We start from the raw sequence: 15,420 nt of genomic DNA on the forward strand, positions 1-15,420 counted from the left end.
CATATCACACTGTTCTGCAAATAATGAACTGGCATTTTAATGAAGTTCATGAAACCTTTTCAGTCAAACTGTTGCCTGCCATGAATTTACTACTGTGTACTTGAGAAATTGACTTTTAGAGCCCAAACAAGGATTTTCACATTTGACTTGATTAAATTTCAGCTTATTACAGATTTAGTTTAATGTTCCAGTTTCTAAAAGTCTATTTGGAACCATATTAATGATCCCTCCCAGCTCTACTTCATTTGTAACCCAAAGAATACCATTTTAAGCCTTTATCCAAATCAATCATAAAATTGCTCAACAGCACAGCTCCTTGGGTTGCACCACTGGGAAGCTGCTTCTTAAGGAGACAAAGACCACTGGTGATTCTCTTAAGTCTGGCCACTTTGGAATCTACCTAACTATATTATTTATCATTTAGCCCAGTGAGTGCCATATAGGAAGCACTTAATAAATGCATTCTGAATAATCTATTTCACATTTTCTTATCTTCATTTAGTTCACATCTCCCCATCTTTTCCACAAGAATAGAATGAGACGGCAAAAATTCTTGCTGAAAGCTATGTGTGTACACCCCTATCAGTCTAGTAAGCCTGCCAAAAAAGGAAATGTTTTCAGTCTGGCATAACCCATTTTGTTGTTTTTCAGGAATGTTTAATGTTCTTTAAAGCACTAAACATAGTTGCTACTTTCCAATGATCTTACCCTTCCTCCTAACAAAGAAGTTCTGTTAAGCAAAACAAAACATTGGCCACGTGTGATGGAGTATGATTCCTTCTACACCTAGTTGACCAACTCTCTGCCAAGAAGCAAAAATTCTTCATAGTCTTGTGACCCCCACTTCAATTTGTAGATGTTCCTCAATTCTATCATGTTCTAAGATTCTTCTAGGAATAAAAATCAAGCTCCCTGACTTATGGCATGTAAATTCCACTTCTTTCTCTCTGGGTGAAAATCAGGATGCTTGCCTTTCTTTAACACTACATGACTCTGACTCTCTATAGGCCCATCTTCATTGTTTCAGTATCCAAGTTTTCTCTGACCCTGGGGGTCTGAATCCATCACTGATAGCTAAAGCTGTTCTTTATTTATTAAGGGTGGCAATTTCCTCTTAGTCATTTTTGCTCCTTACTTTCCTGTCCCAAGATCATTCTCTCCTTGACAGAGGAAAGGGAAGCAAAAGAAGGAATAGAGTAGTTCTGTTTCTAGTGTTGCTAATCCATCTACCCTTGCAAAAGTCTTATTCTTTTTTTGTGTCTCCTCTTTTCCTAAAGCTCTAACAAAACACCAAAATGACCACTACCCTATTTGTTTTTCTTAGCCTTTTCTCACCTTTGAGCCTCTACCTTTTTTGAGATTTACAGCTAACACCATTCTTCTGAGATTGTACTTGGAAAACAAGTTAATGAGCTTCCTATGATTCCATAACTTTTCTTTTTTTTTTTTGGGGGGGGGGAAGGGTATGGTGAAGGGAAGAATAAGATATGGAGTTATCAGTCAATTAACATTTATTAAGTGCCTGTTATACCCGAGACACTGTACTAAGTGTTGGGACTACAAAGAAAAAGGCTTCAAATAATCCTTGTTCTCAGGGAGGCTGTAATCTAATTAAACAACTTCCCCCTTTTTTCCTTATTGTATTTGTCTTCAGAATAATTTTGGTCTTGAAAGCTCTCCAACCTTTGTACTCCCCCTTCAGGATAGAAGTCCATGAGATCCTACCTATTCTTTCAACAAACAACCTTTTGAAATCTATCTACCTAAAATCGAGGGTTTATGTTAGATTATGCTTCAATTTTCTCTCTTCTTCTAAGTTCTAAAACTTCTAGATAAGTCATTTTTCCTCCAAGTTTTCCTTCATTTCTACATCACCATACTCCTAATCATCTGGTCTGGCAAGACTTGGAAGCATCTCTGTCATATCTCTGACAGGAGAGCCAGGACAACAACACCATACCTTTCTGACAAAAAATTTGCCTCAATACTCCTTAGAGCAAAGGATCTTATCTAATAAGTCTCCTCTTCCTCTGGATTCCTGAAGGAAAATCTCTCACCTGACAGTGACTGTGGCCATGTAATCATTAAAAGGGAGGAGAAGCAGCTTCCTCAGAAGGTGCAGTACTTTTTTCTTTGAGAAGATTTTCCTTCACACTGCAACTGAAAATCTGCTGTCACCTGAAGAATATGTCTGTTTCAAATAACTGGAGTGAGGTTGGCTGGTGAGTAAGCATGATTACAGAGTCCATTTATTTGATGGATAATTACACTTCTTACTGTACCTAGAATCATCAATGATTCTAGGTAAACTACGCCCCCCCTCCCCCAATGTACATAGATGAGTAATGTCCTCAAAGTTGGAGCATATATTAATTTCAATGTCCAAAACATTGTCACAATAAATCTTTTAAAATGATCTCCAATGTCAGTTTATTAGCCAGATTAAAAAATAAACCAAAAAAATTCCAATCCAAACCAGACAATCAAGGGCAGAATCTCCTATCCTGTTTTTCTGGCCTCATCCTGGGAGTATTAAACACTCAATTCACAAGTATTTTTTAAGATCAACTAGGGATCAGGCACCATAGGAGGTGCTAGGGACGCAAATACAAAAAAAAGAAATAGTCCCTTCTCTGAGAGTTTACCTTATGAAAGGGACAGCAAATACAAATATTGATATCCAAAGAGCAAATATTAAGAGAATAAATACAGGATATAGTTAGAAAAAGAAGGCACTCATTCACTGCGTTTGGCTTGGAATGACTTTTCACTTTTTCCAAAAACCAAATATGTCCTCAAAAGGTAAGTTTGGTCACTACTGAAGATATTCAAGACCATATGCCAGAGGTAACAAAGGCAACTTACAACTATTCATCCCTAAACTGCCATTCTTTGATAACATCTAAGAGCTTCCCAAGTGACTACTGTGTAGGAGAATGGTACTCAAAAAAGTCATTTTGATATGGGAGGCACCATGGCATATAGGAAAATGGTTTTAACCTGGATTTCCAGCTTTGACTCCTAGTTCTAAGTGGGATTCAGGGCTAGATTATCAGCCGTTAAGATTTTGGGCAAGATATTTTTTACACCTCTTTGAGCTTGATTAATTTTGTATTAAATGAGGATCAGAATCCAATCAGAATTGGATGGGTAATCCAATAACCCAGTCACAAAGTTGCTCAGTTAAATAACTATTTTAAACTACTACCTTATTTAAGATGCAGAGATTATTTATGAAAAATTTATATCTGCCCTCAAGGAGTTTATAATTTGGATGAAGGGGAGAGGTGAGGATGAGATATACATACATGACTATGGTTTAGGTTAGAACATGGTCAAATTCAAGGGAGAAAGTGGTATTAAAGATGAAAAGGAGGATATTGATCATCCAGAACTGGGGAAATAAGGGAAAACATCATGGGAGGTTACAATATGCTGATCTTTGAAGGGAATAAATTCATGTGGGCATACTATACTCATGTATGAGAAAGATTCAAATGGATTAATATTATGCTAAATGGACATTCCTTTTACCAATAAAAATTCTCGTCTGGGTGAGGGGACAGTGGAGAGGAGAGGGTGTCAGGGTGTTCATATTAGGTCCTGGAAACATTTCTTTCTCTTAATATTATAAAAATACTAGTGAAATGCTTAGGTCATCCATCTGTTATTCTTTATCTATGACCAAAGCCCTCATCTTTATCTCATACACATTTTTTGAATTTTTTTTAAACTTCGGTTTTTTGTTTAAATTACTCCCTGGTAATATGTTGCAATTTGCTATTATGCCCCATACTCTTAAAGGTGATTTTTATTTTCAATTCTTCAGAAATTGTTGTGCTCCAGACAGTGAAACCAAATAATAATATTTGTAGAAATTCCATATTAAAAAGACATGCCTTTGTTTTGGGGAGAAGCTTAAGGTCATTAAAGGTGCTTCAAAATTTCCTAAAGAACTTACTCTTCTCTTCCTGTTTAATTGTAGGTCTAACTCACTGTTCACTTGTATGGAATGTCCTAGGTTGTCCTTTGAAGAAGAGGTAGTGACTAGATAAATAATAAATGGATTAGAATGAGACTAGAAAATAGCAAGTGATTTAATTTAGCAAAAGTATAGAGTGTATGTAAAGGGGAATAATATAAAATAAGGTTGGAAAGGCATATAGGAAGACTAGTGGGTACTAAATGCCAAGATAATGAATTTAATTTTACCTTACAGGTGACCTAAAGGCTATAAAGTTATCTGGGCAGGGGGACATGATGAGATTTATGCATAAATAAAACTTAATTTAGTAACTGTGTGAACATCACACATGGAATCAACCCCATGTGATGAACCTAAAGGTGAATGCAAATAAAAGCTTAACATGAATGGAGTAGGATAAATATTGTTAGAACATTCAAATGGAACAAGAGACAGAGATTAGAAGCAGGGATATCTTATCAGAAAGCTACTAAATAGTCTATGTGTGATGAGATAAAAAAATCTGAATTTAGGGGCAGGAGGATTAGGATGTAGGAATAGGAAGAGGAAGATAAAATCAATTTCGTAGAAAACTGAGGAGATGTTGATACCATCATCAGAGAGAGAAATGGAGAGAGGCAAGTTTTTTTGAGGGAAATGATGAGTTCAATTTTGGACATGCTAAATTTGAGGAACTAAAGGTTTATGTAGTAGATTAGCCTAGCAGGCAGTTAAATTTGGATTTTGAAGTTTAGGATTAAAAATGAAAATTTGGGAGTCAATTGCAAGGTAAAACTGAAAATAATGTAAATTGATAAAGAAGAGGAACCACTTAAAAGCAGAAGGACTAAGTCTAAGGAAGAGACAACTAGAAGAAAATAGCATTATGGCAACTGAGAGAAAAGAGAATTTCAAAGAGGTGGGATCACAATAGCCAATGCTTTAAGCTTAAAAGCTTAAAGATCACTGAGAAAAAAATCACTGAAAGTAATCAGGAGATCATTGGAGACTGAAGAAAACAATTTTAAGAGACTGGTCAAAATCGAAATCAGAACGAATGGAGACAAGAAAAAGGAAAGCATTAAAAAAGGTTAATGGAAGGTTCTGGTTATTTTTGTAAGGAGTAAATACAGAGAGATAAGTTTAATTGTAAAGGTAAAGGGGCTTTTAAAGGCTAGATCATGGCTAACTTCATATATATAAAACTTATTTCTTGTCTTCTCGATGAGGTGAAGGAAGAGAATTTAGAACTGAAAATAAAAGTTCAACATAAAAACAAAAACACACAAAAATAAACACATGATGGAAAACGAGGGCGCTCAAGTCAGACAGATTCAATCTTTTTTTCATTAAAGTAGAAACGAAGATATACATGTGTTAGCAAGAAAGGGAAGAGGGAAATGGGGAATGAAAGAGAGAGTGAGAGTGAAAGAGAGAGAGATATGGAAAGACAGTAAAGCAGAAAGAAAGGAGAAAGATTTAGGTATTTTAGAAAAATATAATTATGTTGTGATGATGGTATATAAAAAATTAAATTATTGTGAGAAGACAAGATGTGTGTACATATATATGTATAGATGTGTGTAGATACACACATATAAAGCCTTTGTACTATAAAGTATATAATCTAGGAGTTGTTTGCACAGGCATGCAATTAGAACGGAGAAGCATTTTCAAGTGCTCACTATGTGCATGATGGTATAAACATTGGGAATGCAAAGAGAAAAACAAGACAGTCTCAGTTCTCAAAGAGCTTATATATTAAATCAAATAAAAGAAAGTCCAATTGCCTGAAAGTCTGGAGGGTATACAAAGCAGGGTAGATAATAAGGCTCAATAATTCAATTTTGCAAATTTCCTAATATTATGGATATTATTTAAAGTGGCTAGGACTCAGGCTTTTTCTTATATACATGCTTCAGAAGATGGTCATTGTTACGACAGTAAGATTTATAACTTTTGAAGCCAAAGGTCAGTCAGCAATATTACAAATTGTTCCTCAATGGGAAGGATGTTCACTATATTGCTCCACAGTGGTAACACATTTAAATATTTAGTTCTACAAGACTTGTAAGAGTACAATTGTCAGGCAAGGCACTGCAGGTATTAAAATGAAAAAGAATGACCAATCTCAAGGAATTTACAGTCCAGTGTGGAAGATGACATAAGAATATAAATCAGACTACGCTAACTTATTAATGCAGCTAGGTTGCCAATGTGATAGGCTAGAGGGCCAGGCCTGAAGTCAGGAAGGGTTATCTTAAGTTCAAATCTGGCCTCAGACATGTAGTTGTATGACCAAAGCAAGTCACATAACCCTGTTTGTATCAGTTTTCTCTTCTGTAAAATAAGCTAGAGAAGAAAATATTAAAACACTCTAGTGTCTTTGCCCAGAAAGCCCAAATGGGGGTTTTCAGATATAACCGGAAAGGACTCAATAACAACATGCAAAGTACTTGAGGCAGGTATATACAAAGTGCTAAGACAACTTGGAGGCAAGAGAGAGAGAGATTACTTAGGAGTAATGAGAGGAGTCTGAGAAATCATCCAATACTTCATAAGATCCGAGGCCTCTAGTTCAACTTCTTCATTTTATTGACAAGGATACTGTGACCCATATATGTTAATTGATTTGCCCAAGATCATGCAGAAAATAAACATCAGAGTTGGGTTCTAAACTCTTTCTGATTGCAATGTGAGGCAATTTCATAGAAGAGGTAGTAACACCTGAGCTTTAAATAATGGAAGGATTTCCAACAGATAAAATATGAGAGGGCAGCGCATAATAGACGTGGGAGATAGTATAAATGCATGGCAACAAAGGAAAGAGCATTATGTAAGTCACTTTCACTAGAATATTTGTGGAGTGATATTCTTTGATAAAACTATTCCAAACATTCTAAATTTCAATGAAAATAATCTTCAACTAAAAAGGGATGTCACTATTCAAATGCAGTATTTGTGCTGAAATAAAATCTCTAGTGTTTTAAAATTAATGCCATAGCAGCAATTATATCTTTTGAATTGAATTTGAATATTGTGTCAAGTCATCAAAAGCTCTTATTTTACACTGGCAAAAATAAGGAACTGATTAAAATTATAAATATTCATTTTAAGATTTCATTTCTCTATAATTTGCCTCTAAATTAATCTTCTCCTTCTCCCAAAGTGATAATAGCTCACTCTTACACAGCACTATAACAGCTTTAATACAATGGGTGTGTGAGTGTGTGTTTTCATCAATTGGGGAATGGTTAACAAGTTACAACAGTTGAATGTGATGGAAATACTACTGTGCTTAAGAAATGATTACAGATGATGGTTTCCAAAGAAACGTGAAAAGAATTTAATGAACTGATACAAAGTGAGGCAAGCAAAACCAAGAGAATGTTTTATATAGTAACAACAATATTGTAAAGAAGCAACTTTCAAAGAATTTTAGACAATGGAAGCAGTCACAATTCTTAAGACTCATGATATGATATGCTGCCCACCTCCAGGAAAGTGAGGAACTCAAGAATGCAGACAGAAGAGGGGGCGCAAAAGTAAAAGGAGAAAGAGACAGGAAAAAGGGGAAGGGCTGAAAAAAAGGAGAGCACAGTGACGGAGGTGGTGATGAGAAAACACTGATGAGGAGGAAAAGGGAAAAGGAGAGAGAAAAGTATCAACTGGGAAAAAGTTTAGTGAGAAATACAGAGTTAGTAATTTTAACTATGAATGTGAATGGGATGAACTCTCCCATAAAACGGAACCAGATAGTGGAGCTGATTACAAGTCAGAACTCTACAATATGTTATTTACAAGAAACATTTGAAGCAGAGAGATACATAAAGAGTAAAGGCAAAAGGCTGGAGCAGAATCCATTATGCTTTGGCTAAACTTAAAAAAAAAGCAAGAGTAGGGGCAGTTAGGTAGCACTGTGGATATAGCACCAGCCCTGAAGTCAGGAGGACCCGAGTTCAAATCTGACTTCAGACACTTAACACTTCCTAGCTGTGTGACCCTGGGCAAGTCACTTAACCCCAATTGCCTCAGGAAAAAAAAAAAAAAAAAAGCAAGGATAGCAATCCTGATCAGGTTTACATCAATATTAAACATGCACCAAGTGGTATAACATCCAAATAAACAGCAAAATTATACTAGTGGGGATCTCCTACTCCCTTTATCAGAAGTAGGTAAATTGAACCACAAAATAAAGAAGAAAAAAGTTAAGGAAGTAAATAGAATTTTAGAAAAGTTAGGTATGACAGACCTTTGGAGAAAATTGAATGGGAACAGAAAAGAATATATTTTTATCTCAGTGGTACATAGAACCTACACAAAAATTGATCATGTATTAGGGCATAAAAATCTCACAATCAAATGCAGAAAGGCAGAAATAATAAATGCTTCTTTTTCAGATCATGATGCAATAAAAATTACATGTAATAAATGAATGTGGAAAAATTGGACACTAAATAATCTAATCCTAAAGAATGAGTGTGTGAAATAACAAACCATAGAAATAATTTCATCCAAGAGAATGACAATAATGAGACAACATAATAAAATTTATGGGATACACCAAAGCAGTTTATAGGAGAAATTTTACATCTCTAGATGCGTATATGAGTAAAACAGAGAAAGAGAAAATCAATGAATTGGGCATACAACTAAAAAAGCTAGAAAAAGAACAAATTAAAAATCCCCAATTAAATATTAATTTGAAATTCTGAAAAAAAAGATTAATAAAACTGAAAGAAAATTATTGAACTAATAAAACTGAGTTGGTTTTATGAAAAAAACCAACAAAATAGATAAATCTTTAGTTAATTTGATTAGAAAAAGAAAAGAAAATAAAATTACCAATATCAAAAATGAAAAGGGTGAACTTACTTAATGAATAGGAAATTAAAGCAATAATTAGAAACTCTTTTGCCCAGCTATATGCCACTAAATTTGATAATCTAAATGAAAGGGATGAATACTTACAAAAATATAGATTACCCAAATTAAACAGAGGAAATAAATTAAATAGTCCCATTTTAGAAAAAAAAACCGAGCAAGCTATTAATGAACTCCCTAAGAATGCAAACTGAAGCTTATTTTTTTTAGACATGGTAAATGTGGGAATTAGTTTTACTTGACTATATGTATTTATAAAAGGCTTTATTTTTCTTGTTTGCTCAATTGGTTATAGTAGTGGTAGGGAAATGAGAGAAATAGAATTTGGAATGGAAAATAAAATAAAACTGAAATTAAAAAATGCAATCCAAATTAGCAAATATTTAAGCAGAACCTCTATGTGCCAAATTAGGTACTGGGGTTACAAACAGAAGAACAAACAATAGTCCCTGACCTCAGCGAATTTATATTCTGCTAAAAGATAACAATATGAGAATAGGTAAGTAGATACAGAATACATACAAATGAAACACAAAATTATTTTAGTGACAGGGACAGAGGAAAGCACTAACAATTCAGGGGACCTGAAAAGGTCTGATATAGGTAATAGCAAAAGAGCTGAATTCTGAAGAGAGCCTGGGATTTCAAGAAATAAAGATGAGGAGGGAGGTCATTTCAATTTGGGGGAGAGAGTCTATGGGTGATAAAATGCTATCTCTCATGGGACGGTTTGGATGGATTGTAGAGTGTGTAAAGAGGAGTAATGTGACATCAGTCTGGAAAGGCAAATTGAAGCCAGACAGTGATTGGCTTTAAATTCTAAACAGGGGAGTTTGTACTTTATGTTAGAGTTAACTGAGTGCCATTGAAGCTTCCTGAGCCAGAGTTATGTGATCAGAACTGGAGTTCCAGAGTTGTAACTAGATTAGAGAAGGGCTGGTACAAACAAAAAGCTATGTCCAGAACAGAAGTGATGAAACAAGGGTGGCTGTGGTGTGAGTGGAAAAAAGGGAATAAAGATATTACAGAGAAGAATCAAAAACACTTGGCAACTGACTGGATCTGGGAGATGAGGGAGTCAAGGGTTGAGGTTAATCCCAATGTTGCAGACCTCAGTGAATAAATTATGTTGCAACCCTGACAAAAAAAGGGGAAGTCAGCAAAAAGGAGGAGAGATAATGAGTTTGGTAAGTGCCGAGTCTGAGTTGCCTATGCAACATCTATGTAGAAACAAATAGCAGGAAATTGATGATGTGGGATTAGAGTATAGGAGAGAGATGAAGGTTAGGAGTCAAAAGGAAGGCAGATTTAGAGGTGGAAGGGACCTTACCTTCAAGGTCATCTAGTCCAACTCCCTCATTTTAAGATGAGGCAACTGAGGCTCAGAGAGATTAAAGGATTTGTTCAAGGTCACACAGGGAATAAGTAGCAGAGCCAGGATTTGAACGCAGGTTCTAACTCCACATCCAGCACTTTCTCCACTGCACCAAGCTGTGTAGTCTGCACAGAGATGATAATTGAACCCATGTGAGCTGATGAGGTTACTGACAGAGGTACACAGGTAGAAGAGTGCACAGGACAGACACCAGGTACACACCCACACAAAGGGGATGGGAAATGGATGATGACCCCATTGGGAAGATTTTCTCAGTTGACCCTCAAAACAATCCTATCAAGTTGAAAAATACTTATTTTACAGTTGAGAAAACTGAGGCTCAGAAAGTTTAAGTGACTTGTCATAATTACTAAATTTTGGGTAGAATCTGAACCCAGGTTTCCATGGCTGTCCTCTCTATCCACTAAGCAATACTGCCCCATCAGTGATTGAGTAAGGATGTAAGAATCCATATATGGGTAGTCTCAATTCTAAATTGTAGTCCTAGGTAATAATTGAAAAGGATTTTGCTAATTTACCATCAATTTGACTACGTATAACAAAAGGAAGCAGCATTTTCAATAATTAGAAATATTTGACTTTGAAATGTGTTTCTGAATATGAGGTACCCAGAATATATCAAATGATATAAGGGCATAATGTGAGGATCTTTCTCAGTAGGAGTTGGGAAGCTGATTAACTTCTCTATAATCTACTCCCCATTTTAAAATGTAGTGGGAAAGCATCACCTCTCAAATGAATGTAAAACTGCAGCCTAAGCAGAAATTCTTCCTTTCATGAGCCTGGTTTGTAAGAGTAAGCATAAACTGAGATAATGCCCATATCAGGCCACAAGGCCTCAGGAGCCAACCCCATCTCTTCCAGGTTCCCTGGATCCAAGTCTCCATTTACTCGTGTGTCATCCCTACCACCCCTTCTTTGGGCTCTGTATTTCTTGCCTTCTCCAGAAGTTAAGTAATGAAGATCTTTTTCCTCCTCAGAACCTTGTGAAGGTACTTTCTCTAAAGAAGCCTCATAGCAGGGAGAAAAAAATGATACAGGAAAGGAAAGAGAAAGATTTTTAGAAAAATAGGAAAAAGTTCAGAAGGGGACATGAATAAGGCAATTATGTTATTACCTTGTTAAATTTATTATTCATTTAAAAAACCTGTATGGAACAAAATTCCTGACCTCATATTTTCTATATTCTTCTTAAGTTTTTATTTGTTGATGATTAAGTTTAGAATAAAAAAGAAAATATTTAAAAAACTACATTCTTAAGAGCCTTCCTTTGCCCCCTTTATTTCTTCATACATAAAATAAGAAAAATGGCATTCAACATTGAATCCTACCAGTTAGGTTCTTCTAATAAGCTCATGATCTCCATCCTTATAGATCCTCTCATTTGAGGGTTGAAGCCCATGAAGACTTAATGACTTCATAATGTGGCCTATTTCACATGTTTAATTCCTTTCTCCTTCTAAGCAAGTATACTATTGTGGCCTTGCTCTAGCTCCCTACTCAAAGGACTGAGTGGACAGACTTGGGTATCCCCATTCACTTATGCATCTACACATATACTTATTTACTACCCCCCTCTCCACAAACACACCCCTACAACTAACAAATTAATGAATATAGGAGATTTTTCCCATCCTTAACCTTTAGCTCTAATCATTCTCTAAACAGCTCTATGTTTGAGCTCCTTGGCCCCACTGGAAAGGGAGAGGGAAAAGAGAAAAAAGGAGGATCTTAAAGATTAATTTAACTTAAAAAAAAAAAAACACCACACCAAAAAAAATTCTCATCATAAAGATGAATGTATATAGTAGTACCAACATATTTCCACTGTTCTCAACATTTGAGTTGGATTATACTTTATAGAACCATAAAGAATAAAATGCATTTTCCCTATCTTTGAGTTCAGAATAATACTGGCCCTGCTGTATTGGTTGACATTCAGCTAAGCTAATAACCCCATAAGTACAGTAAATATATTCTAAGTAAAATATTTAAACATCACTTATGACTCATCATCAAAAGGAAACTATGCTCTGATAACTGGAAATTACAAAAGTCCAGAGACAGAAACTTTTGCTTTCACTTTGATAATCAGAAAAACCTAGATTTGAGTTTCCTTTCTATCACTGATATGTGATTTTGGATGTCATTCAATATTCGCATCTTAGTTTTCCCAAGTAAGGTTACAACTTGTTTTTACTAATCCATTAGATTGGAAGCTCTCAGGGGCTTTCTTTCTTTCTTTTTTCTTTCTTTCTTTTTTTTTTTTTTTTTGGTATTCTAGCACTTAGCAGAGTGTTTAGTACATAGCAGACACTTAATAAATGACTTATATGAACATTATGTGGTGAAATTAGATGACACAGGTGAAAATACTTAAAGCACTTTAAAATGGGTAGTAAAAAAAACTATATTGAAATTAGGTTTGAAGTATATAATTCTTTGGGTAAAAGGGTTAATAGTCCAAGGCAGAAATTTAAGAAAAACACACTGGTAGCCTCAGACCAAACATCAGTGTTAATATGGTCTAGTAAAAAAGCAGCTGTTTGCTATTTTAGCCAGGCCCTGGTTAGGTCACCAGGCTTCTCTGAACTTGACAGCCTCATCTACCAAATGTGGGGTTTTATATCAGATGGCCATGGTGAATAAACAAAGTTATAGTTTTACAAATTTCCAGTCACCTTCTGTATATGCAATAGTAAGTAGAATCTAGCAAAAACTGTTAATATTCTTTGAGAGTCTAAAGTCATGGAGGAGAATGACAAGTGGAAGAGCACTGGACTGAGAGGGAAGGGGCCATGTCCAGGTTCATTATCTCTTGGAGTTCAGGTTCTTCTTCTGAAAAATGAAGGGGCTCTAGCTCCATTCTTCCTTTTTGCTCTTATACTAGTCAATATGGTCTATGTAAAGCACCATCATAGCACAAGGAAGTAGCTCACTCTCTGGCTCTAAGGAATTTATATGATCTTGGAGATCTTGGGGAGGACACAAGACAACAAACAAAAGCAACAAGCAAAGCAATGTCTACTATACTATGGGCATCTAGAGGGAGAGAAAGGACAAAAGGCGAGTGAGGAAAGCAGGTGGTATGAAGTGTTTGGAAGCTGGATTTCTTTAGATTTTTCTCCCCTCAGAGGCAATCTGGAAGAAGTCTCCTAATAGTGTATTAAAAAAATAAAAAGGCATTATTTGTTATCATTGCTGCTCAAGGACTTTCAGAAGATAATGGAAGATATGGCATGTGAATAAGTGGTTAAGAAGTTTCTGGGGGAAAGGGATTCAGAATTCTAGGTTTGAGCAGATGCTGGTGTGACAAGGCCTTTCATAGAAGTCAGAGTTAAGAGTGCATATGAAGATCAGAAGCAGCATCATTGCTTAAAAGCATAGGAATCTGATCGGGGGGTCTTGAAATGAAAGTGAAATAAATGATGAAAAACATTTATTAAGTACTTACTATGTGTCAGACATTATGTTATATACTAAGGATACAAATACAAGAAAAACCAGTCTATACCTACATAAAGGGGAGCTAGGAACAGGGGGAGGAAACATGAGCAGCAGCTTTGTTTAGAAAGAGCTGACAAAGTGATCCAGACTTGGATCCTGAGAAGATAATGTGAAAATTCATTTTTCAGAGTTTAGAGTGGTACCAGGAACAGAGTCAATGATTCTAGGAATTGAAAAAGAAAAGAACAATGGAGGGGATGCAGGAGTGGAGGGAAGGAGAGATGGAGAGAGAAAAATGTTCATATAAAGCCTTTTAGATACTATGAAGGTAAAAGATGTACCCTAAGAATAATATTAAAGAGACTGAGAAATTCATAGGAGGAACAATAAGTAAGAATCCCTGTGGTCACATAATGACAGGAACAAAGTAGATATGAAATATTAACAGAAAAAATTAATGTAACATAAAAGGATAACAAAGATTTTGAAAGGAAGACACTATTAGGACTGGGAAAGGTCTCCGGTAAAAGACTGCATGCAAGTTGAGTCTAAAGAAAGCTAGGAAAGCAAAAAGGTAGAGATAAGGAGATGGCCTTCCAGACATGGGGGACAGCCATTACCAACTTCAGAGATGGAATGTTTTGTGCAAAGAATATCAAGCAGGTCCCCATCACCAAATTCTAGAGTATGTGGAGGGGAATAAAGTATAAGACTGAAAAAAGGAGTAAGGTTCAGGTTGTAAAAAAAACCTTAAACTCAAGACAAAGGATTTTATGTTTCATCCTACATGTGAGAGGGAGCCACAGAAATTTACTGAGGGGAAGCGAGGATGAGACAGGTAACAAATACAGACCTGCTCTTTGGGAAAATCACTTTGTCAGGTGTGTCGATGATGATGATAGTAGGGAGAGACTTGAAGCATGAGAGACCCACCAGAAATCTAGTTCTAAAAGCAAGTAGTAGAGTACAGTAGCTAGAGCACTGAGCCTAGAGTTTGAAAGCCCTGATTCAATTAAATCCAGTATCAGATATTCAGCAGTTGTATGACCCTTATTGTTCTTGCCTTATTGATAATTTTATCCCTCAGAAGGCAGAGAGAAGCAATGAGAGGAACTGTTTAACTGCTTTTTAGACCAGACAGACGAATAAAAGATAGATTGGAGAAGGACTAATTAATATTCTAATTTAGTGACTTCAAGAGACTAGAAGGGAAACTCTAGGTAAAGTTTGGTGTGTGTTCTTAATTAGGGGAAAACAGACATGAAAAAATTCAGAGAAAATATAGGTTGATTAACTTTTAAAATAAGGAGGGATTTGAATCCCTCAGGAGTAAACTTCTGTTTAAACAGGCACAAATGTTTGTGGAATAAATAGTCTGAAATATCAAAGAGACAGTTGGTGATGGAAGACAAGTGCTTAGGAGAGAGACTGAAGCAGGATATCTAGAACTAGAAGTCTTCTTTATAGAGGTGATAATTGAATTCCTGGATTCTAACAACACTCCAGGTTGGAACCTACAGCTACAGTTAAGAGGAGGTACATAGATAAGACTGAGAAGGATGGGTCAGATAAGTAGGTAAACCAAGAGAAAGCTGTGTCACAAAAAACCCAGATTGAAGGATGCTGACAATAACATCAAATGTTTCTGAGAGGTCAAGAATAAGGATGGAATTGTGATCAGAGACAACAGAGAATTCAAAATTATTTCATTATATTTTTTCCTCCATCA

General features: G+C 35.7%; 1 protein-coding gene across 11 annotated transcripts in view; it reads right to left on the reverse strand.

Moving 5' to 3' along the window:
- MBTD1 (mbt domain containing 1) overlaps positions 1-15,420 on the reverse strand; it is a 76,973-nt gene that overhangs the window by 50,967 nt on the left and 10,586 nt on the right. For 3 of the 11 annotated variants that reach the window (XM_031966424.1, XM_031966423.1, XM_031966425.1), the window contains one exon: positions 10,179-10,348. The exons of the other annotated variants lie outside the window; for them this stretch is intronic. In XM_031966424.1, the coding sequence (XP_031822284.1) occupies positions 10,179-10,190 (12 nt within the window). In that variant the 5' untranslated portion in view covers positions 10,191-10,348. The remainder of the gene's footprint in view (positions 1-10,178; positions 10,349-15,420) is intronic. 11 annotated transcript variants of the gene reach the window in all.

This window comes from Sarcophilus harrisii, chromosome 4 (genome assembly GCF_902635505.1).
Source record: "Sarcophilus harrisii chromosome 4, mSarHar1.11, whole genome shotgun sequence".
Lineage (NCBI taxonomy): Eukaryota > Metazoa > Chordata > Mammalia > Dasyuromorphia > Dasyuridae > Sarcophilus > Sarcophilus harrisii.